At 42.9% G+C, this 24,934-nt stretch overlaps 1 protein-coding gene across 2 annotated transcripts in view; it reads right to left on the bottom strand.

Moving 5' to 3' along the window:
• bmpr1bb (bone morphogenetic protein receptor, type IBb) overlaps positions 1-24,934 on the bottom strand; it is a 44,915-nt gene that overhangs the window by 13,278 nt on the left and 6,703 nt on the right. For both annotated transcript variants that reach the window (XM_030084799.1, XM_030084800.1), the window contains exon 4: positions 392-731. In XM_030084799.1, the coding sequence (XP_029940659.1) occupies positions 392-482 (91 nt within the window). In that variant the 5' untranslated portion in view covers positions 483-731. The remainder of the gene's footprint in view (positions 1-391; positions 732-24,934) is intronic.

The following is a 24,934-nucleotide window of genomic DNA, read 5'->3' as shown; positions in this document are numbered from 1 at the left end:
CAACCTTGCGGGGCACCGTGACACTGTTGGCATTCATCGTAAAAGACAACTGGCTGTCCATCTTCAAACAATTCAAAACATGACGGGGGTCTGGGGCGGGGGTGGACAGGGGCAGATAAACTCATGCCTGTTCTCATGGAAGCCTCCCGCGGAGATCATAATAGCTTTTCCTCATCATAAATGCCACGGGGTAAAAAATAGACGGATGGCCCTACAGTGAGCGCAATCATCCCGTCGCCCGATGGTGCTATCAATAAAACGTGTCAAAACAAGGTTCATACTCATCTTGCACCGGCTTTCGATCTCAAAGGGGAAGTATAGATACCTAATAAAAAAGCTCAAGGTGGCTTATAAAAAAAAAAAAAACAAAAAAAAACAAACTGGTACTCACCATCAGACCCACGGCTCAGCGATGCCAGTCCGGTCACCAGGAGAACAGCCTGCCAGACCCACTCCTGAGGCGGCCACACGACCACCGTCATCACGCCAGCTCCAACTTCCTCCACACACCCGAGGTGCTGAGCAACGATCACACCCCCCACCGCAACAAGGTGCGATAAGTGTGTGCTGTATATCCTTTTCTTGAAAGAGTGCCAGTCCTCTGTAGAACTGTTTTTTTTTTCCTTCTTCTTCTTCTGTGAGTGACTGCCACTCTGCCTCTCTGCACGGTCAGGAGCTTCCCACAGCACACAGTTGCTCTGCAGCCTCCAGCTCTGCTCCACACTGCCGGCCTGTGAGAAACAGACATGGAGAAAGAAGAGGGGGGACAAAGAGGAGGTGCAGGAGGGTGTTACTTACTTGCTCTCTCACTGTGCTATTTGTCCAGTCCTTTCAGTGACCACTACGCTACGGAGGGAACAGCTGAGAATATCCACAAATGTCTTTGGTTCACACACACGCACACGCGCACGCACACACAGATTGCAAATTCTCACGTCCCGTTTTGAACAGCAAGGAAAGCAGCGGAGGAGGGACAGCGCAGGGTGATGTGGGGCCGTGGACGTGAGTACGGGGCCATGGAGGTGTGAACGGCAGCAAGTCAGAGTTCTATGAACCATCGCCACTGGCATGCAAACACACAGCATGCCAAGAGGGACACACAAACTATAGCAAAAAGGAAGGACTATAAACTCCCAGGGCGCATGTACATATACTACGGTGAAGCCACACAGTATCAAATCCCGCAAGGCAGACAAGGCAAGAGCTCAGAAACGCTGATGCACAAAGACAATAACATTGTGTTTGTTGTTTTCAGATGTTTTCCAGGGCAGCTACGCTATTCCAGACCTGAGATTAATGCAAGTCTGACCCTGTGAAAAGGAACTACGGATTTACAACTGAAACTTGTCATCATTTTACAATACTCAAATTGTGCTACCAATCAAATACAACGAATTCTTGGTTGCTATATCCATTTTGAAAGAGGAAAAGTTGACTGACGCTCTGATGATCTAATATTTTTATTTTAATGTTTTAGAGATTTTTGGTCGATCTTCTACAACTCAGGGTGATGGGATGCTGGACTCAGTCCCGGCTGACTCAGAGCTGTAGCAAGGCACCGCAGGGACAGAGAGCCAGCCCATCACTGAACAGATACAGAAAAAGACATATACAGAATTATATCTACGGGCGACTTCAACTAAACTCAAACCGTGGACATTCTCAATGTGAGAAGAGAGTGCTGAACACTACACCACCATGCAGGATTTTGGTTCCTCTTCTTAAATGTATAACATCACAACTCTTGTGAGACTATGAAAGGAAAAAAAATATATGGGAAAACCTCTCTGAATCCATGAAATGTACCTTGGATTTATCACGCAGCCAATTAGAAAAATGGGTCACATTTTCCAACAGTCTCTACAAAGTCATCCTTCACACAACATGTATGAAACAAGGCTTTAATCTGCAACCGAGAGTCTGGTATTAAAGTTCTGATGTAGGCTGAATCGTGTTCAGTCGCTGCTCATGTGAGCCGGTGTGTGAAAGGGGTGAAAGCACAATCGCTCACAGAGCTGCAGCGGAGATTAGGCCATCACACGTCAGGTGATTAGAGGTGATTAGAGCTCACACCTCCAGGCACCGCCACAACCTTGCAACTTCACAGTAATCCAGCGCACACAGGCACACATGCAGACATGTAAGGCCGTGGAAAAAACGGGAAAACAACAACAAGTACACATTCCATGCTGAAAGATTTACATTTCGCAAACTTAAGGAGATTAACTAAGCTATTAGACAGATTATGTTCACTTTATCACAGCACCTACACAAACCACAAAAATCCCTTCGCAATGGACGGATTTAGAAAGCACACATGTGGCCTTGTTGGCGGTTTTTCCAAATGGTTGAAGTGGAGGCAAACAAATGCAAAGAAAAGTACTAAAGCAGAGCTGCAGAAGGTCAAAACAACAACAGCCAAATGGACTTCTCCGCCCCACACCTGTCCCCTTCTTAAAGTCTGACTGGGTGGGAACAGTAACTCCCAGAAGCCACTTCTCCTTCTCTGGCGCTCCACTGGTCCTATAGCTGTCAGTGCTGATTTGTGCAGCACTGTGTATTATATGTGATAAGTCAGCCCATTCTGGAGCATGGGTGCATGGGGAGCGATGTGAATGGGTCAGTGCACCTCACACACCCTTCTGCGCTCCATCAAACGCCCAGCATGGAGCCGTTCCAGACTCTCAGACAGCCCACTCGACCCGAAGGCCAGAGATGGGGGGTCCGAGGGAGTGAGCGGCTCCGTAGGTGGGGGTCACCCCGCCAAACAAAGGGGTTGAAAGTGGGGCAGACTGGTTGCAAGACCTATTTTCAGTCAAATTAACTCTTCGTCTTGCCTTTTTCTTCCACGCCCGCTCACGGTTACAATCAAACCTGCAAAGCACATCTGTCAAAGCGCACAGTCGCCGGATGATTAATGCCGCTGGAGAAATCGTCCTGTCAGTCTATCCATCATTTCTGTGAAACCGCAATATTTGTTGCAACTAGAATGTGAAACGGGCTCATTAAACATGCAAGAACAACAACTCAAAAACCAGTTTGAAATGAGTAAGCCGAGTTTATCACCCTGAGAGCTGGTACTAAACTTCTAGTATAACTTCAAGAAGAGCTGCATTGTGTGTAAGGAAGAAGCTGCTGTGATGAGACTAATTCAGGTCTGCACTGTGGAGAATGTCGCCAAATACCACTCAGCATGTGGAGGAGGATGTTTGCTATTTTAAATATAGACAGTAAACTGCACCAAAGATCTGTAGGCTGGCCTGTTTTAGTAAAGCCACCCAGCTTTATGGTGTAAGGTCGCGTTTTAGTGGAGGCCTCACTCTGAACGGAGGTCAAATGACAACAACCGCTCCAAAAATAGTCCCTTCTGGACAATACTTACAACAAAGCAACTGTGTTGAACTTAGGACATTTTTTAATGTTTGTGCTGGTTTTTTTTTTTTTGTTTTGTTTTTTTTGCATTTTTGGGAGATCACACTGATTAAAAACTGACTTGAAAATGAACTATAGGAAAAGCTTTTTTTCTTCTTTTCCAAAAATCGCCAGAGGTGAATTTTGTTTAAATAAATCAAAATAATCCAAGACCATGCCATATATGTCTATCACTTGTTACAGATTATCTGTTTGGAGATAAAGACACTTTCAGCAATATTCATTCATCATTCTGATTACATTTTCTGCAGCTATGCTGAGTTGGATTTGTAGATTCTGTATCCTCCACATTTCACTCTGGAACAGTCGCAGACCAATTAACACAGCTTTGTTGTTTGTAAAAATCTGTCTCCATTTCACAACTGAACGTCTTCTGAGGAAACAGAAACCGAACATTAATGCCAGGACAATCCTCGCAAAGAGCCGTGAACATGAGTCACGTTTTTGATTTCAAATGAGGACTTTAAGGGAACAAATGCACCTTTCATCACGCAGCGCAGGCAATAGGACGGACGACTATGAAATATCACCTGTGAGACAAAAAGCCATGGCAGAACGCAGATGATGGAATTTACTACGGGCAGAGAAGGAATGCGTATCATGAGCGATGTTTCAGCTGGGGCCAAACTGACCCTCAGCTCTGTGAAATTAGCAGGATTTTCAGCGGCTCAGTCTTAAAACTGCTGTCACAGACTTCTGGAAAGCAGTTTATGACCGTGGCAGCACAGCTGTCCTCCCCAAACGCTCCGATCAGGGGGCAAAAGTCCAGAAACCGTGACGCTGTCTTCATCATCCAGCAAGACATTATATGAACAATCATTTGCTATATCATGAACCATAAAGCACAATTTATTGTGATTAGTGTACTTAATATTATGTATATGCAAAAAAATAAATGCATAAATAAAAACTACATCTTTTACCAACCACCTGTACCACACCATCTATCATGAGAGAATTATGGACTGTCTGGAGTGATGCAGTGTTTAAATGTTTTTTGTCAGTAATGTTAATGTTCTAATCTGATAAAGACAAGTACAATTTGAAAAGGAAAACAAAACGTGAGAGATGCATCCTGTTTAAGTGTAATCAATGCATTTCTAGATTCGGGTGGAAATCTAGATATCCATCAGACATTTCTATGTGCACCGTTGTGAATATGCATGCCGTACCCGTAACTACAATATGAGATCCTAGTAGATCCCCGACATTGTCTCAGCTGTCAAGTAAAAAGAAAGATCCTGATGAATATTCAAGATTCTCACAATAGCAGGGCCAAATCACTCCGTGGAGATTGATGCTTTGAAGTCCCGGAGAACGCCGAGTGGGAAGAAAACACCATTCATAAGGAGTGAAAAGGCCGTCACAGCAAGATTCTCCCTCCTCCGCCTCACTCCGTCTGTCATGCTGTCTCATTCTGTGGCTCCGTCTATTTCCCCGTCTCTTTCCTCCCGATGTGACCATGTAGTATGGCGGATCCTCTTCTAAATTTAAAGACACATTAATACGGGACTGTCAGGTTTATTCAGGATCTGACCTGTCTGATGAAAAGTTGCAACACTTCCAGACAGCAAAACCAGGAAGCATGATGTGTGTGCATACAGGAATTTGCAGCATCCAGACATGCTTTAATATGCAGAGAGAGTAGGTAATAATTAAGTTTCTTTCAACCACGCAGTTTCTGTGAAGCATTTATCTCCGTCAGGCTGTAAATGTCAAAAGTTTTTGTGAAACTCGTAAACATTATCACGGCATACTGCTTCGAGCCAGTCAGGTAAGCGAAACTCGGGGACTGCATGTAAAGTCATCGTTTGCATGTTCTATATATTTTGCATACAGTACATGCATGTGTGGGTACAGCATGAGGATCCTGCTCAACTGCTTGCAACACCGGCTTCAAAGAGTTTGTGGTTATGTTAGAAAAGATCCAACTGACTCACTGCCTTGCAAATCACTGCCGTAACTCTTCCTGTCATGTTGTTTGAACTGCATTATGAATCCTACGAATGCTGTTTTGTCAAAGATTTTCAATAAAATCGTAATTTAATCTTTCGCTTCATTCTTGATCTTTGCTAAACAAGCAGCTGTTGTTCACTAAAGCAACACACAAGCTGGAATTTCAGGTTAACAGTAAAAACCTGATCACATTTCCACATGAAATGTTTTCTTTCGTTTCCCCTTCGGATGTAGCTTTTTCACGAGATCCCTATCAAATCACTCATGAGAAACAAATGTCGTAATCGCCTTACATTTGACCACTACAACTGAACCCAACTGTGATTAATGTGCGGTTACAACAATGTGTGCGAGGCTCTTTTCTATGGGCCAGCTGGTGACTGCACCTGAAACACACCTGTGGCTCAGATTTCCACTCGGGCGGAGGTTTCAAAAACAGCCATGCAACTTTACAGATGGATTTCATGTTAAGAGGAGGCTGTCAGACTCGGAAGGTGTCACTGAGAAAAAGCACTGATTTTTTTTTCCATGCTCGGCAAAGGCAACTGCACGCACCGGCCAAGAGCAGCAGAATAAAATCCCTCCTCTCCGTGTCTTTTTTTTTTTTTTTTTTCTACGTCCTGCCACTGAAGGTCAGTGGACCACGTCTCGTTGGATACGCACAGAGTGAGCCTTCTTGTTTTTGTCAGCAGAGCTCACTTCCATTGAGCCACACTTCAGTCAATTCCTTCGCAGCTCTGTTCCCGTTCGTTTTCTGGCCACTCGATCACTTTTTCTTGGCATCTTACTTCACAGTGTGCGCCGCTCGCATGGCAGCCATACACTAAACAAGGGCTACATTTAGTTGAAATAACACTGCGTAAATCTACAATGAATCATTCTGATCAGAAACAAAGAAAAGGGCAACATTTACAGCATCAGCAAACAGACAAACTGCCAGCAAGAAAAAGGAAATTGGAAATAAGCTCGCGGCAGTTCGTAGACGCTGAACATCCAGGTTCTCGTAATTCAAAGTGAAAAATAAGGAGTGATTTTCTAAGCATGCCCTTTGTGCAGCAGGAACAGGGAACCGGGGATCTTCTTGCTAAGTCATCCAGGAGCATTTAATGAAGGGATTGTTGCTGTGTGTGTGCTGGGCTGCGTCGGGCAGACGCTGCAAACCAAAGGGTCTAATTAAGGAGTTCCTCTGACGGTCAGACAAAGCAGACAGCAGGGGTTAAGACGCTGGCCCACAAACTGGCTGTGACCCTCACACCTGCCTGGTTGCATTACACTGCAACATGTCTGCGTGCAGCGGACACGCTCGCATAGACGCGTCACTGCAGAGCTGGTATCTCGCCACACACACACACACACACACACACACACTGCCACAAAAACTGCAAAAGAAAAGATAATTACATGAGGCTGTGTCATGATGATAACTATAAATGAGCACATTAAAAGGTATTCAATTTTATAGGGGATAATAACAAAGAAAAACGATGGCTCTGAAAAGGCAACAGTGCTATAATGACACATAAACTATCAATTTAGAGTGAAAATTACATGCATTTCTTCAGAATCTTAATGGGATACTTGTGAAAAGAAGTGTTTTGCTGTTGTGACCCACAATGAGAAAAACCTAGCAGATTAACAGGGGGGGGGGGCAGTGTGTGAGTGTGTCGAAAGTTCATGCCCCCCTTTCCACTGTTCGCCCTGCAAAAACAAAAAGATTGCCTAGTGTGAGCTACAGCCTCACCGCTAACAAGACTGATTACCGCCGAGCGACTCCACCTGTCTCTCACTCCCATTAGTCGTGCTCGTCAGTGAAGTGCTAAATAACCAGCAGAGAGGGTCAAAGGAAGAGGGGGGGGAAAAAATGCAGGAATGAAGAAGAATATCAGGAAACATCCTTACAGAGCTGTGACGGAGAAGCGACATATCATCGCTCCTATCAAGACTGAAACTTCAGCATCACTCTGTTTTGAGCTCTTGACCTTTAACGTCACAAAAACAATACAAAGACTGTCTCAGGTCCTGTACAAACTGTGTATTCGGATAAGTAAAGAGCCTGTCTGGCATTTTTGTTGGAATTTGCACACTGGAGCCTTTTAACACGCTGGCTGTAGTAATGCATGAAGGCGCGGATACAGCCGGAGCTTTGGAACGGCTACTGGACGGCGCTCACGCAGCACCTCTACGGACTAGTTGACACAGTCAGGTGGAGTTTCGACGGCCAATGAACCGCTCACAGATACCCCCAGAAAGAATCAATTCATTAAGCCAGGTGCTCTTAGACGTCGTGATTAATGGTGTTTGGACACATTTCTTTACTTTTAAAGCTTTATAATTCAGCGGGAGTTAATAGAATGAGCCAGTCCACTGCCTCTGGATAAACTACCTGCTCTGTGTTGCTGGAGTGCGATCAAGAGGGAGTACGGGGTGGGAGGAGGAGGAGGAGGAAGAGGAGGGCGGGAGGGAGTCTTCTGTGCATATTTTCCATGTGCGCCCACACCCCTCCCCAGGCTGGAGCGCTGAAAGCTCTTTTGTGTGTTTGTGAGTGGTGTGAAGGCTCCAGCGATACAGTATTCGCCGCATTAGTTTAACTGCGTGGGTCACTCACAGCATGTTGACGGCCGATCAGCAGCTGGCTGTCTAGTGAAAATGGAAAACTTTCGGCGCGTTTTGGATGTCGGTGCTCGGATCTATTGGAAATACAACTTTATCAAAACGCATCAAAGCTGTCTCCATGTAAACGAGAAAAACTAAACTTTTCTGAAACGCTGGTACAGCAGGTTTCCATCATAGCAATGGGTACAGTGTGTGTTCTTAATTCTAGACTGAAACAGTGCTTCTCCAATAAAGGATACATTTACTACAACATCATCTGAATCGCATGTGGAGACACATTTTTTTTTTTCCCTACAAGCAACTGATACTGAGTGGACCAAAACAACAAAGAAAGACAGTTTAGAGGAGCTTCATAGTTTAAAGAATGTTGTTCTCTGTGTGCATTTCTGGGAGTTTTAATGACATAAAAACAGTGCCCACTACTGGCCCTCATGAAAACTACATCTGTTACAGCGTTTCTGCCACTGCTGTGTAAATGGACATCGTTTTTAAAACGTTCTCGTCTAAACGCGAAACCTTTCATTTTCGACCAACCATTTTCGCTTGAAACATAATTTCAGCATTCCTAAAAACACAAGAACCGACAGCAACTATAGCAAAAGCAAGACTTTTCACGAGAGAAAAAGTAGCTACTAAATGTTTCATGCTGTCTGCATCATGAAATCTAAAGCTAAAGTTGCAATCAAATGCTGTGGCAACCTCTGGAAAACAGGAGCAGCATAAGACACCTGCTTCTTATGCTACTTGTTTAGTTTTCACATAAATGATACTCAACATATACCGGCCACTTGCTTTGTTTTTGTTTGTTTTTTTTTTTAATAAGTGAGATTGTCTCTGTACTGCTACAATGACATGTTATTCTTAATCATCGAGTTTCACATGACTCTAAAAGAGACTGTGAAATGTGTGAAATGTATATTTCAGTTAAATATAAAAAAAACCAGAGAATTTAATGTTAAGGAAATGCTAAAAAAATATATATATTTTTCCAATCATATACATATAGAGGGAAAAAATAATAGTCTTTTTTTTTTTTTTTTGCCAATATGAACAAGACAGTAACTTGACGAAAACATCCTCGTAGTCCTTTTTTAATATAGCAGTGATTGAAAAGTCCTGTCCAGTGAGATTATTTTTTGTGGTTTTAGAATGCCAAGAGTCAATTATGCCAGTCAGGTATGCCAGACAAGTTAACAAGTAACCAGTACAACCCCTCGCGCCCTTTATTTAAGCATTCACTCTTCTGCTTTTTTATCGGATGTAATTAGTATCATTAAAATTCTGCCGACTTACAGGTTTGTCAACTCTCATGTATCCCCAGTCAAAGTCACTTTATAGTTTTAACATTAAGATAAATGCTGACACTAACCTGTTATTACTGTTAAAACTCCTCAGCTACTATACGGCGATGATAAAAACAAAGCACTGTGAATTGCATGACTGTTTTGATGTAAAATTCAAGTATCGCTGTTAGAAATGCCACAGAGACAAACGCCTTACCATCTGGTTCTAAATCTCCTCCAATATATTACTTCATTATTAATGCTATTTGTTCATTTCCTCTTCATGACAGCATGTATCTGTTATCACTAAGCTGTGTTTAAATCAGTGTCAGTGTGAAGGCCTTAAATCAAAAGCGATGTTACTGTTGTTTTTGCCGCGGAGTAGCTAAGCCTCTACTTTTTCAGGATTTCCTCCAACCCAGATCTCAACAGAGCCAATCCTGTCCAGGGTAGCTGGATTTGCAGATGCCAACATAGATATGCACCGTGCTTAAGATTCCACGTTCAGCTGTTGCTCTGCACATCTTGGAGCTACTTTTTTTTTTTTGTATTCACAGAAAATATGAAGCACTTCCTGTTGGCCATGTCAATCCAATAGGTGTTTTGAACTGAAGGGGTTTCACTAAACCGAAAATCTAACAATAGCTCACTGGTGTTTTTCAGCTGAAGCCCAGCCAAATTTAGCGATTTGTGTGCTTATCCGGAGCTTTGCACTCATCACCGAGCGTGAGTCGGTATTCTGGAGTCGTCTGGAGTCATGTGAGATCGAGTGAAGGTCAAGTCTGAGGTGTAACTCGAGTGCAAAATCATATCCTCTTCCCAAGCACTTAGTGTATAACAGAAATGAAGCAAAGCAGCGGACTGAGTGACGACATGAGGCAATCAATCAATACAACGATCACCCAAACTGTACCATTCCCATTTATTCTCACTTGTTTCCTTGCCTACTCATACTCGGATGATTCAGTTCAAACAAACAGCAGATGAGACGTCCCCTGTTTTTTTTTTTTTCACTCCAGGAAGTTTTGAGTGAGTGTTAAACCATCTGCTAATGTGGCTGATGGGAAATCCAGGGGCCTCTCAGTCTTGGCAGAGAGCTGCTCTCTCTGGTTGGCCGCCTGACCCACCGCTCATTTGTCAATCAGGCGCTATTCCCTTAATTAGGAGAAACAGTCCTAACAGTTTAGGTTAAGCCTGCGCAGAAATTTGTAATTCAGTGGGAAAGGTTTACAGTTCTCTGCTTCTTTTGTCTCACACTCGCTGTAATTCATCTTCCCGATCATAACACGCACATGCTGGAAAAATATAAAGCCGTCGTCTCATTGGCCCGATGACAAATTGGTCTCAGCAGCTTTGAAACAAATGTTAGCAATAATCATCCGAGTCCTTCTGATGTTGTTTTACATGTGAAAGCTGCACAAAACATGGTGAAACACTTCACACTTCACTATCGCACATGAATATAAATGTGTCTGCAGAAGAACATTTATTATTTTAGCTCATTTGGCTTTAAAAAATAACTACTTTAAGATGAAGAGTGAAATATTTATACCGTCAACATGGGAATAACAAAAGATGCTTTATGAACTGTCTGCGAGTGACTCGAAGACCACATGAAAATCACAATATTTTTTTCCTAATAGTTCACATCTGTGACAAATTATAGAGCACTTTGAATGAAGTTCATGTGCAGAGGGAAAAAAAAATCATGGAGTTCATCCATATGTTCCTTTCAAGTCTCAGATGCTGGTGCATCTTAGCTGCCCATCCTTTTTTTCCCCCTTTCTTTTTAATTCATCATTTTAGACACCTTATATTAGCATATGTGTTCCATCCTGTATTTGACTGCTGCATAAGTGTGTTGACACATATTAACACTTTGAAGCTGAAACGAATAAAGTTCATAAATTGTGGAAATAAGAGAACAATTAGGTGAACACAAGGATAAATTCTCGACCAGGTTGTGAAACAGGAACCTGAAAATAATCCTCATTTGTGCGAATTCAACAACTAAATGCACAGTAATATTTTTCTTAAAATACACACACAAAAAAAAAACATTGACTGCATTGTTCATGTATAAAATAATGGTATTATGATAAAGTTTTTACACCCAGCTGAAAGCAGCACCCCCCTCCAGACGTTTATGTTTGCTCTCTTCCAATGATCGCGCGATGAAAACACAGGAAGCCGCTCGTGGAGCAATGGGGCCAACGATCGATGCCTCTGTGTCCGACTCGAAGCAAGGTGATGTCTTAACATCTGCCTCCCTCACTTCTCCGCCCTCTCCTTCTCCCCGGTAGCCCGTCAGGTCTCCGTCTCCCGCTAATGTATCTGAATGCAGTGTCATCCAGGGCCGCCTCGCAGCAGTCGATAAATACTGGAAATGCTAGCCGTCTCTGAAACATCACTCCTTCACTTACTGTAAGTGCACATCACCGAAGGCACCATCCCCGCGCTGCTGACAGGGAGGAAGACAACACCAGGCGGCCCCGGCTATGACAGAGCATCATCGGGTCCAACCACAGACGGAGTTTTCACTTCTAAAATTGCAGAGCGCAGACTGCGCGTCTGAACCGGGCGCTCGTTTGTAGAACATGAGCCGGTGTTTCACATCATTCCAGCTGTAAGGAATACCCCGCCAAACAGTCGTCTTTATGGACGGAGCATGATAATACGTGGTTCTCTCCTCGTGGCCTTGTCACAGTAATGTTGGGTTTTTTTATGGCTTATGGGCGACTGCCTGATCCATCAGATCAAACCGCCAACAGGGAGAGATGATGCTTCAGTTCCGAATTTAAATGTGAGGTTTTCGAAACAATAGATAAAGGTTCAACCTTTTTTTAACCGAAAATCTTAAACAGTTCCGTTGGGATCTTTCAAGTTCTTAATGGAATCATTACAGACTGGGATGCATAAAAAAGGGCAGAGATCTCATTTTGAAAGCACACACGTATGGAAGCTGATCCATCACCAACAAGACGCACTGGGAATCACACTTGTCAGAAACACAAAATAACACATACTGTCCATTTAGTGTTTTCACCTTCATTAATATCAGGTGTTTGTTCCAGACAGGGGTAGCTAGATGATAGATAATAGCTAATACATTTATGAGCGATGTGATATGCAACATCTGAAAATGCTTCCATTGTTTTTGACTGTGCTTGCATTTAAAAAAGTTGGTGCAAATGAACAAACAGATGGATAAATGGATGGACTCAGTATTGTGGATGTTTCCGTTTGCATTCTGATCTTTTCTTTTTATTTAATTAGATGCAAAAGATGAGTTCTAATAATGACACAAAAAGTCCTGATGATGACCGCACCCCTTAATCTGTACAATGTGACAGAGAAAGCACATTTAGGGTACAGTACATCTTCTTAAAACATAACATGCGTCAGAGGCTGTTTTTTCGCCGGTGTCCGATCTGCTGCAGTGAGACCACATTCTGGCGCTTCAGGTGGAAAAGTGGCTTTTCACAGAGAACTCCTACTCTTATGTTTGACCACTGGACTGAAAGCAGCATGAAACACGTTCCCCCCTCTTTTGTACTTAATATTAGGAAAGTGTTTCACATGGCCTTTTGTGTGTGTGTGTGTGTGTGTCTGTGCCGCCAGATGAGAGCGATTCTCCATACTGTAATGCTATCTGGCACAATGTGATGACCTTTCAAATGATGTGGCCTGCACCTACTTCGAGTAGGTTATATGAATAGATTTAAATGGAAATAAAATGGACGCTTTCAAAAAACAAGGCTCACAAATGTTGCACGAATCAAAAACATTTTTTGATTGGCTGCTTCAAAGCAAAACACGATATAGTTTATTTTATCATTAAATGGCAAGATGGATAAAGAGGACAATGAGATATTAAGAAAGAAGGAATACCTACATTTAAGTAATTGGTGTTAATGTTGAATAACTTGATCTAATTTTACACATTATTAATCTCTTAGCTGAGACCTTTTCTCTCAAGAGGTCCCTACAGTCAGCAAACACAGTAGTAAAACTCACACTGACTTCATGGAAAAGCGTTGATGTTGTGCAAATGATTGCATTTGGTTGTTTTCTACTCTCTTGACTCTGAGTATTGGCTGAGAAGACTGGAAAGTTGTTGGCAGAAGCACCTCATTAGACTGTTTTCTACCTTTCAAAAGCTTCGACTCTGCATTCTTCTCACAAGGTATTTGTGCACCTTGTCTTGGTTATCGTGATCAAGGGCTGAGCTCGACAGCAGGAGACTATTACTCACATAAAAGCTGTGCGCAGCATTGATTGGCAGGAGGAAGATGTGGAGAGCGTAATGAAATTTTTAAAAGCCGAGTCACTGGAGCTCAGCTGCGAGTGTATTATTGCCGGTGTGATTCTGGTCCAAAGTGTTCAAGCTCGGCTTAGAACAGAAATAATGAAACTCCGCTCTGTGAAGCTGAATACACCCAGCTGAAACAGTGATGAATGCATTCCTCGCTTCAAACCGAACCCCTGAGAGCATTTACTTAGTCCGTTTAATTCTTGACGTGCGGTGTATGACAAACTTGGCAGACACCTGTTCGCCACACTTTTGGATGTCAGATTCTGCACAGATCAGAGCAAAGCAGAAGCACAGATAAATCAGTCATTCAGAGCAAAAGTAAATGCTCAACGTTCTTCCTTTTTTTTTTTTGCTTTTTTTTTTTTTTTACAGTTGATCTACTGTTTCTTGCAGGTTGCGCTGATGCAGTGATTCAGGCACTTGGATGCAATATATTTAAATTCTCATTATCTTTCCTTTCCCATTACAATATACGGTAAAAACCTCTAGCTATAATCATTTATTCATTTGCACTTCAGTAAAGTGTGTCATTAATTCTGACAAATCTCAACACACGCCTCAGATTTGTCAGATATTTCGTACATGAATTTTTATCTGATCTGACAGCCACCGATGGGAACAATAAAAGTGATTTTCCAATAATATTTTGAGTTCGCCGCAGTCTCCGCAGTCGGAGTAATTAATGGCGCCACAGGTCCTGTGAGAGCCGGACCAGCTGCATGTTATGTCTTGTCACCAACCCCACTCTTCTTGACACCTTCGGCCACGTTCCTCTCTTCCGATGCCAAGAATACTGGAGGAGGACCGGTCTGAGGGCTCTTTGTGCCCACCCTCCGAGAACAAACACTATTAAGACTCGACAACATGCCCCTCTGCCCATCCCCAGAGTGCAGGCAGTGCCAGCGTCTGTAACTGGAGAGCGGCGAGCAAAACAGCTGCTCGCGGTCGATCCTGCATCTGCCACAACTGTGATTTCATGGAACAAAGCGAGAATGCAACCACACGTTTCGACTGTCTGCTCAGTCACACTCCGGCTATTGTCTTTCTTTCCGTCTATTCCTTTTTATTCTTCTGGCACAATAAGCATGGCACGATGCTTTACTGACATTTAGAATCTTATCAACAGTGACTCCTCTGCTTTATTTCCACCGCGCTCGCACACTTTGTTTGACGTTACAGACTTCGGAGACCTGGAATCCCTCACTCACCCCCTTATACATTCATCCTGGAACCTAGCGGAGCTCCCAGTTGGTCGTCAAGGCCGCAGCCTGAGTTCTTCCCACTGATTGATGGGGATGTTTTGCAAACCACTGTTCCACAGACAGATGCTTCAGACAGGCGGACTGCACCTACCATTTTAGCCGTGCCTGGTTGGTCGCTCCTATCCATTTTAGTCGGACTAAAAGAGTGCTAAAGTGATTTGGGAATACATCTTCATAAATTTGGGGTCTGGTCTACACATAACCCTTCTACTTAATTGTTTTTTTTTCATCAGGAGCGGGGGGCTAAAACAGATCTCTGCTGCACGGTGATTGAAGGCACTTCGCCAGCAGACCAGACACGTCACGTCAGATAGATGGAAGCAAATCGGAGCTGTCAGCTCTGAGACATTAAGATTAAAACTCTAATTAAGGAGTGGACAGATTTCTTCTTCGCCAGCACGAAGAGGAAATACTGACAAGGCAAAAGAAGAGAATTTCTGACGCAAAAGTATGCCTTCATTAATAACCAACATGTCTAGATTTGAGATTTTCATCTTGAAGTATACTGAATAACCCAGTAATTCAGGGCTATTTCAACTCGTATCAATCTCAATCATGCTGAAAATGTCCATCATCCTTCCATTCACTCTACAGGTTTTTGGAAACTGCCTTTGTCTACTGCTGTGCTATGTATTGATATGCTGCCTCATAGCAATACATTGTCAGTTCTACATTTCCTGTGTTTTCAAAGTGAAGATATGATTGCAAAAAAGCAGATCGATTAGCAATTAATGACATTTGTTGATGAGTGCTACTGTCTGGCAACTTTCATTTTGCTCTTGCATTGAATTTTGTCAGCACTATATCATTTATCTTTCTTTTTTCACCAAAACATGAAACTGTAAAGCTTTGCGATTAATATTACTTTTAAACTGTCGTGCTACATCTGATAAAGTTGATCCTAAATCCATTGCAATCCATTGGTTGCTTTTTTTTTAGCACAAATAAGAAGAATCATCGCTCCCACTTACATGCTTGCTTACATGCGGGCTGAGAAATGTTTGTGCAAAGTGTGGACGTATTTCTCTGATCTGGACGGATCAGCACTTCACTATCTTTTCACACAAGACAGCGAGCTGGTGATTGAGATGGTCATTATTTTTCTTGATATCATTACATAACCCTCCTGGGTGTTCTGGTTCGGTGATTACCTGTAATTTCCTAATAACATCAGTTTTACTTGGCCACAGTCAACTGAAATGGAAAACAAGTAGTGAATCGACTGTAGCCGCGCAATGATTGATCACAAGCAGAATTTTGTTCTCATGGTTCAACTCCTGCCAGCTACAATGAAAAGTCTTTCATTTCAGCGAACAGTCAAAGCTTATTCAGCGTGGATCTCAGGAAATTAACGATCAAACATGCCTCCCTGACTCGCTCGAGTTTTCATCCACAAGTCCCTCGGTGTTCTTTGACACTTCCCCAATGAGGCGCCGACAGCTGCTTTTGACAGCACACCTGAGCACCACTTTACCCAAGGCTGCACCTAATTACGCCACAAGTATTCACGGGGCCGTCGAGTGGCTTGTAAAATATCCAAACGTCAGCATGTGTGTATATATATCAAGTTGAAGAAGAAGCTCTTTTTCAACACCCACTTGTAATGAAAACAATGTCAACAAAAACAAGTGAGCAGAAAGCTTCCAATACTCATCCTGATGAGAGGATAACCATCTTAATTCATTGATATTTTTCAATTAATCATAAATAAACTAGGGTTGTTTAGTGTGTATGAGAACATATAAACAAATGTGCCTCTTGGTGTGTTTTCTCCACTTAAAATGTGCGTAAAACCTACTGGGCAGCTCTTTATTATCATGAAACTAACCTATCTGTCCACACGCTGAAGTGTCCTTGTGCAAAACGCCGAACCCCAAACTGCTCCCAGTGGACGGACCGAGCACCTTGCATGGCAGTTACCTCCACTGGAGTGTGAATGGGTGAATGTGATTAATAATGTAAAGTGCTTGAGCGGTGGAAAAGTGCGAGAAGAGTGAAAATCATTTCCCATAAAGGTCAGCTAATGTTCTTTTAAGTATTGATGTATTCCACGAAGACATCACGGGTACTGACGGGCTAGGCTAATGTCAACTAACACTAAATGAGCTAACATACCCATGAACCTTCACAACAGCGATCAATAATAGGAGCAATATGGCCTAAAGTAGCAGCATTACAGGAATGTGTTTTTAATGTAATTTCCAACACCGAGCACAAATAACACCTTATAAACAAACAACAGCTCCTTATTAATTCAGTAAAACACATTTCTTCTTATTCTTAGGAATCTGCAAACTGAACACTGGCTGGAAATGTTCTGTAATGCAGCTGACTCCCTCTAGTGCAGTTTAGTCCAATCAGAAACGGTGTAACATCCCACAATGCACAGGCTTTACATACAACGGGCTAAATAATGCACAGACTGACGTTTAAACTGGAAAACGAAATGGCCAGTTCTGATTTTCTCAGTCCAACATAATGACTCCACTATGAGCCATTAAAGCTGCCACAGATTGGCCTCGGCGTGTGTGTGCTGCTATAGTTAGATGTGGTGAGGCATGCAGCCAGTGCGGCTGTGCGCCCATAGGTACGTACAGCAAAGTGTCAGTCCACTAGACAGCCTGTCTCGGAAGGATCAATACAGGATTACGGACAAATCCCTCCAGTCAAACTTTGAATTCAAGCGCGTACAATCCTCAAGTGTTAAAATTTTTCCCCCCGACGAGGCGAGGCGATCCAAAAAACTTTCCAGCTTGGCTCTCGGACGGGCGGATACATGAACTCCCTGCTTCTATCCGTCAAGTTTTAACATAAAACCGCTCGGCAGAAACAAATAAGCAGGGCGAAGGCCTCAAAGTCAGCACTTCCTTGATGAATTAGTTTCACATGGCCTTTGTGTGTGTTTGTGTGTGTGTGTGTGTGTGTTCTTAGCGCAACCGATGTCTGCCATCACAGGTGCGTCCATGCAGGGAGTGGAAAAGAAAAACAGAGGAAAGCTGGCTCACTTAATGCGAATGGGGTTGACCTTGCTATGAGCAACTAAAACAGTTGAGAAATTCACCAGGACGACCAGGAATCAATAACCTAGTGGCACTTTAAGTTAATAAGACACAGTAAATCAATTCTACTTTTTCTCAATATTTCGGAGCACTTCAAAAGTAATTTCCACTGCGTGTTGTTTCAGATGTGTCTTTTGAGACTGCCAGTGGCTGCTGCAGCCAACCTGCACTGTTTTCAGAGCAAACACGGCAGCAGGTTGCAGCAGCAGGGATTAGAGACGGATGACAGTTGCGCCGCCACCAGAGCCCGGGACGGTCCGACCCGCCTGTGTCAACGACAGACGGGGGAACGGCAGAGGAGCTGATGGAGTTAATTGAACGATCGGCTCTTCACATGCAGAGAACACACAGATCAATGAAGTAAGGGGGGGGGGGGGGGGTAAATATGTGATCATCTAGCTGTGAGCAGCTGCCTCATTTTTTTATTTTTATATTAGATAATCCTAACAATACAGAAACCAATTAAGATCCAATACAGACAGGAGCTGCAAGGCTGCATTTTGGTTCTGCTGCCAGGTATTTAATAGAGAACACAGATGTTGCCAGGCGGAGGTCCTGACTTCACCGCGCGCTGTTGGAAAGAACCAGATGGAATTGATCGCCAGCAAAGAATCTGTGGCTTGGTTGCTTTTTATAAAGGTTAAAAAAAAAAAACAGACGTTTACATTGTCTTTTGTTCTGAATCTCTCTGTTGTGATATTGGGTTAATCACTAAATAAATGCAAACCTTTCATGCGATAATGCAGACAGTATGTCCTCTCAGAAGAACTGCTAACCATGAAAACAACCATAAATATAGCAGGTCCACACAACTCTTCCTAAAATAAAAACAAAACACCACATTAAAGGCAAATAATCAACAAAACCTTCTTAATTGAGATCGCATACTGTTCAACCAGTATGCCTTGGAGCCAAATTATTGTATTTATTCAGCTAATTCCAAGAGCTTTTCAACTTTGAAAGCAACACTGACAAACTATCTACAAGACGGGAACACACATCTGCCTCATCTGTCAACACATCCTAACTGAGCCAATAACAAACTCTGAGCTCAGAGCGAGGTGGCAGAGAGGTCAGTCCGGGAGGGTGTGTGTGTGTGTGTGTGTGTGTGTGTGTGTGTGTAGGGGAGAGGAAGCAGAGCGTGAGTGTCTATTCACAGCATGGATCTGCTCTCCAGGTCTACGCTCCGGCTCTCCGGACCCCCCCTGGGAACTCAAGCCACAAACGGGCAACCTGAAACCCATGAAGTCATTCTCGGAGAGCACGGCTACCAGGACGCAGTGAGAAAGTGTACAAAATCCAAAGTCAACATCACACAACTCATGAGGTTAATTTTATTTACAGTTGAACAGCTGTGGTGGATTAAGACGTTCACCAATAAAGTGCTGTACATGCATCTGGATATGCAAAAAAATTTTTTTCAAAAACTGTCCTTCGTGGGGATTTTAAAAGGAAAACTGCCTTAAACAATATTTTACACTCAGCTGAAAATTGCAACACTGGTCCGGACAGGATTTTATGAGACGTGATGAAAGATGAAATTTTGGTGTAATGAGTTCCGATGCACTTTTCCTGCATCTGCAGGATGTTTTAGTCTGTTTTAGTCAGCCAGAACATTTCCAGCATGTGAACTAAAACCATGCGAGCCTCGACCACAGTACAGACACCATCTTGGTAAATACTTTTGGCCATTCTCATTTCTGTTTTTTTGTTTGCTCTCTGTCTCTGTCACAAGAAAATTGTGAAATAAACAGCCAGTGGGCCAAACCTGGATAGCTGGGGCGTCCTTCATGTACTAAAATTTTCAATTAAAGTAACTCCTGTTTCTAAATTATTCACCGAGGATCCAATGTGTGATTAAGATTATGGGACATAACACAACACCGAGATCTGAGCAGAGAGATCAGCCATGCAGCAGTCAACGCAGGCGTCCCGATTTCTACTGACGTTCTGTTAGCATCAAAGCCACATGGGGTGAGTTTGTGAGAATATGCACGTTAAGTGACGCTTCCTCGCCAACGTCAGTCTGAAGAGAAACACTTTCAGATCTTTTGGCAGATCTGGAAAGACGATCAAAGCTCACAGTTAAGTCATTTGTTCCATTTTTGAAAAACAACAACATTCAAAGAGAAAATCCAAGCCAAATGGGAAAACATGGTTTGCAGACAGTTTCCTGTATTTTGCATCCATCATGTTGAAATGCACGTCTTTTTTTTTCTTCAATTTAACTTGTCAAGGTTTTGTATACAGATTTAATCAAATGTACTTTTTTTTTTTCCCATGAAATGCTTGTAACATTTTCAGTAAAATAAAATACTCCATTTTCGTGTTGTGAAATAACTTGTATTATTGTTTGGCTCAACACTTTAAAGTAATTGCTCCTCAACTAAAATATTCGGACACCCCGGGGCTATACCAGCTTCAGTATTTGTCTTACATCCAGATCTGTTTGCTGAGTTTTGCATATCCATGAAATTGTAAACTCGTGTGTAGTTTGCCTCTCTTTGCTATATTTGCAAAACACAATTAATAACTATTCCAAATAACAGACAACACCCTTTAATGCAAATATGTACTATTCGCTGTTATGAGATGGACCATTGAGCACCCAACTGTTCACTTAATAACATGTTGTAACAATGATTTGTGTTCTAACATTGAATCGCAAAGTTTAAAAAAACACTTCTGTAAATGTTAAATGTCAGTAGATCACTTGAAAAGGTTCTGTTCTGGTTTTATTTCTTTTTTTTTTAATGGTTTCCATCCGTTTTTCGACAGTTACAATTGGATCTAATATCATATATTGCCCCTGAGCGGTAGTTTGTACAAGTAGGAGATTTCTCACGGTAAAAAGGTCAATGTGAAATACAGGTTGCACTTCTTTGTGTCTTCTGAAAATGTGATGATAAATTTTGCCAAATGAGGAAACAATGTGACGTGAGGTGAAGCACTGGCATTCAGATCAGCGGAGCGCCACGAAGGCAGTATTTTGAGTGAGTGTGTGTGTGTGTGTGTGTGTGTGTGTGTGGAGAGTGGGAGAGGACACAGGGTCACACACGTCATCACATGCTGTCCGTGATGGATGGCCATTTCCTCCCTCTCCACGGGCTCTTACAGAAAAAACCTCTGGAGATGTTCAACTGGTGACATGCGAGTCTGAGACAAAGCTAAAACATCACTGTTCACCTTAAGAAACAATCCAATGTGGAGGTTAAAATAAATAAATAAATAAAAAAAACTGAATCCATGTAAAATTTAAAACGACAGTAGGCCTATATCACTCTTATATTGAGACATGATAGGGTTTCAGTATGGCAGCTCTGTGTATCACTATGAATGGATGGTTTGCAACAAAAGACCACACAGCAGTGACAAAAAAATAACTGTTTTTTCTTCATTTTTTTAAAGATTTGTGTTAACCTGATGGTTCTCTGTGTGTAACACTCTGTAAATATCCTGTTGAGCAGTAACAGGCCTCTGTTTGTTTATTGCAGCCATCATTGGTGCAGAATGAGCTCACGGCTGCTTTCTCTTCATGTTTAAGAGCACGAGAGTCTGTCCTTTACCACTGGAAGCTATTTTACAGTTGCCTGACAGACAGAGCACATTCGCAGTCCGCTGTCTAGACAATGAGCTTTGCGCGTTCGTGTGTCGCGCATGGTGAGTGTGTCATACTTTCCCTCTCCGCGCAGCACATTAACCCCGCACCTCCGCCGGACCGGCCCGCCATCAAAGTCGGCTGAATTCTTTGGTGATGATTCCCCCTTTTAGGGTCCGATGTCAGAATCAGACACTGGAGCTGGGAGACAGTCCACTCCATTAAACAAGGCGCATAACGCGAATTTGCCGTGCCGTATCTCTTGCAAAGGCGCACACATGCGAGCACAAAATTGATCAAGACGAGGCATAGAAACAGCTGTCCTGTCGGCCTGTGTCTAATGCAGACGGACAGCGGGTGAAGAAACGATTGGACGCAGCGAGCCATCCATCCAAGTCACAGAGGATTGAGAACATCAGACCGATGATGAACTGGGTCTGTTCTGGCTCCGCAGAATAAACGGATGCCTGTGAACAAGAGAAATACGGCCTGCTTGGGTTTCTGTAGAAACACATCAAGTGAAATAAGAGAGTCCAGACAAGGAGCGTGTCTGTGTTCAAAGTCTGCCCATACTGCCAATTTATGATTTCTTAAGACAGACCGGGGTTGCATTTACATTCACATCAGAAGGTTAAATTATGACATGATTTCAAACTATTTCAAGGGTTTTGATAATAATGTTATGAAAGTATCAGGCTGCAGTTTAAGACTGAAAAGAAGAAACAAGCATCCTGGCTATCTGAGCTCCTTTATGAAGAATCTTTAAATGAGATGAATGATGCTGTTCATTAGTATGATTTGGTAGCAGGATCTAAAGTTAACATATAACCCCACTACAAAAAAACCCACCACAAATTAAGTTAATCCAGTGAAATGTTTTGCTCATTAGATAAACAGTTGACACAATGTGACGACTCTCTTTAGTACAGTTCATTCCTGATAATAAAGTGTTTTGCAACAGAAATCTGAGTCCATGTCTTCGCAATAAAATGTTATCATAGCAATTACAGGCCTGTTTTCAAACTGAAAGCTATTTATCCAGATTGCAACAAAACAGTCAATTGCGTGATCATCAGCTTGATAACCTTTACTTTTTCCTATCACTGAAAGGTCCACAGTGGATAAAACATTCAGCTAACTCTGCGAAAAGAGCCAAAAATGAAAAAACAACACATTCAAACCCCCCTGTGGCGTCTCAGCCGACAGCAGAGAAACCATTAAAGAAAATGAGGAATATTCTTTCATTTAAGCTGCTCATGCCTCCTTCCTATCGCAGACACAGACATGGGCTCCACATGTAATACAACACATACAATGAGTGTGTCATTCCAGACATGTTTACACAGACAAAGTTAGATCTCTGTGCAGAAAGCCTGGAGGCTCCGTCTTCACCAGAGGATCCCGCTGCCCTCGACTTCTATCATTACATCCCCGTATCCCCTCTTGTCCTTATGACGGAGCCCCGGGGGAAGGTTCAGTTTTAGAGCCTAAACTCCAGCTTGGCCCCTGAAGATCGTCTGCCTCCCTTTTGCCCTGTTTTGCTTGCTTTAGACCAATTTACTGCCTGCAGTTATACTCTTACCAGGAGGCTGTCAAGCCACCATGAGAATATTCCCACAACACACTCACATAGCTGGCATTCATGAACCGCGGCGTACACCAGCTCCGAAACCTAATAAAACAACAACGGAGGAGGACCGACGAGGGCGCAGACAACAGGACTTATTGACAAGCGAGGGCCGTTAGCCTTCGCCCCGTTGGCAGCGGCTTGATGAATGCTTCATTATCAGCCAGTTTCTGAACGCCATCCAATCAAACACAGTGGCCACTGGAGCGTCTACACACACAAGAGATCAGCTCAAAAAACTCCGACTCTTTTTTGTCCGGAGCTGTCAGCGTGACGGAGGCCCTCCCGCCCGTGATTGATGACCGGGGTTCGGCCGTTCTCTGAAGCTGGCACGTGCTGGCGGCACCGGCTGGGCTCCGTCTCTGTTCTATTTAGTTTACATTATTCTTATTATTTCACTGACCGGCACAGCTGTTGAGTGCATGCATGGGAGGGGTTTTTCCATGCCCTCAGTTGTCCAGGTATGTGTAATGAAATCTTAAGTTCTGTTTTGAAAACCCTGGGAGTTCCAGTCATTTTCACATTTCAGGATTTTTTTTTTTTTCTTCCTCTCTCAGCCTTCCTCTTCTCCCTTTCACACTCCTCACCAACTCGTACTCCCCTGGAACTGTCCACCCAAACGTTACTTACTGCTTAATTTGCAGCACTTACAAAAAAAGTAAAACAAATACAGGTTTAAAAGGTGGGGAACACCCAGCATCCTGGCCCCTGCATGTCAAGGGGAGAAAAAAGTGCTTGCATGTGAAGTGTTCTACTGGAAACAAAAGTAACTCAAATTCTTATTTTTTGCAGCTGGAAGTTTTGTGCTCAGCCATTGACTAAGCTCCATATTAATGAAAACTTTTGTCTTGTTACAGTAAACATTGAAGGAAAGCAGAAGCACCTATTATGAATGCAAACCCTCACAAAATTTATTTGAAAATGAGCTTCTGTAAAATATGTAACATATTCTCAATTGTTTTTTTCCTGTCATGTTTCTTCTCCAAATTGAAAATGAAAAACTGACGCGGAGAGAAGGAATCATCTTGATTTCCGGATTATGTCTGCTGAAGCTCTCCGGCTGCCCAAGCCACACTTCGAAAACCATTGCTCTAATTCACTTAGGTAACGATGAATTTCTAAGTTGCGTCAGCGCATGATGGTGCAAGTGGAGTGTGTTGACAAGCGGAAGATGGAGCTGCAGCGCAAGTCAGTCCATCAGACGGTGATGAGATCAACCAGAGGCGAAGGCGCCAGCCTCTGTCTCCTGTGTTACTTCTATCTTTGTCTGATACTAATTAAATGAACAGAAAAACATATTCGAAGAGCTCAAAATGTTCCTCTCTATGCGCTCTCACTGTGACTCTCATCCCAACAACTGCATTCAAGAATACTGTGTAATTAAATATAGAAATTTAACAGATTTTGGGATGAATGGTCGAAAGAGTTTGACCAAATTCACATAAATAAGTAACAAAAAGGACTCTGTCAGCGGACTGATGCGACTAAAGGCAGTTTTCTCCCCTCTGATCTTCAGATTGTAACCTGTGTGTTCTGACATGCCAGCAGGCTCTTGTGCTGTGTGTGACCATTCATGTCTGACTGCAGGCCCACAAGTGTCGCTGCACAGAGGAAATTAACAGCTGTAACTCCTCCTGAACACCTGCAATAACACTGTGGGCTGCAGCAGGTTTGCAAGCAGCTTCTCTCTCTCTCTCTCTCTCTCTTTCTTTCTTTCTTTTGGTTGTAATCTGATCTAGACTCCCGTCTACGTACGTAAAGATGTGGGAGCTGCAGGGGAGGCTCAAAA

This window comes from Salarias fasciatus, assembly GCF_902148845.1.
Source record: "Salarias fasciatus chromosome 7 unlocalized genomic scaffold, fSalaFa1.1 super_scaffold_4, whole genome shotgun sequence".
NCBI classification, from domain to species: domain Eukaryota; kingdom Metazoa; phylum Chordata; class Actinopteri; order Blenniiformes; family Blenniidae; genus Salarias; species Salarias fasciatus.
The sequence above is the reverse complement of the archived record's forward strand: the minus strand, read 5'-3'. Positions and strand labels throughout refer to the sequence as shown.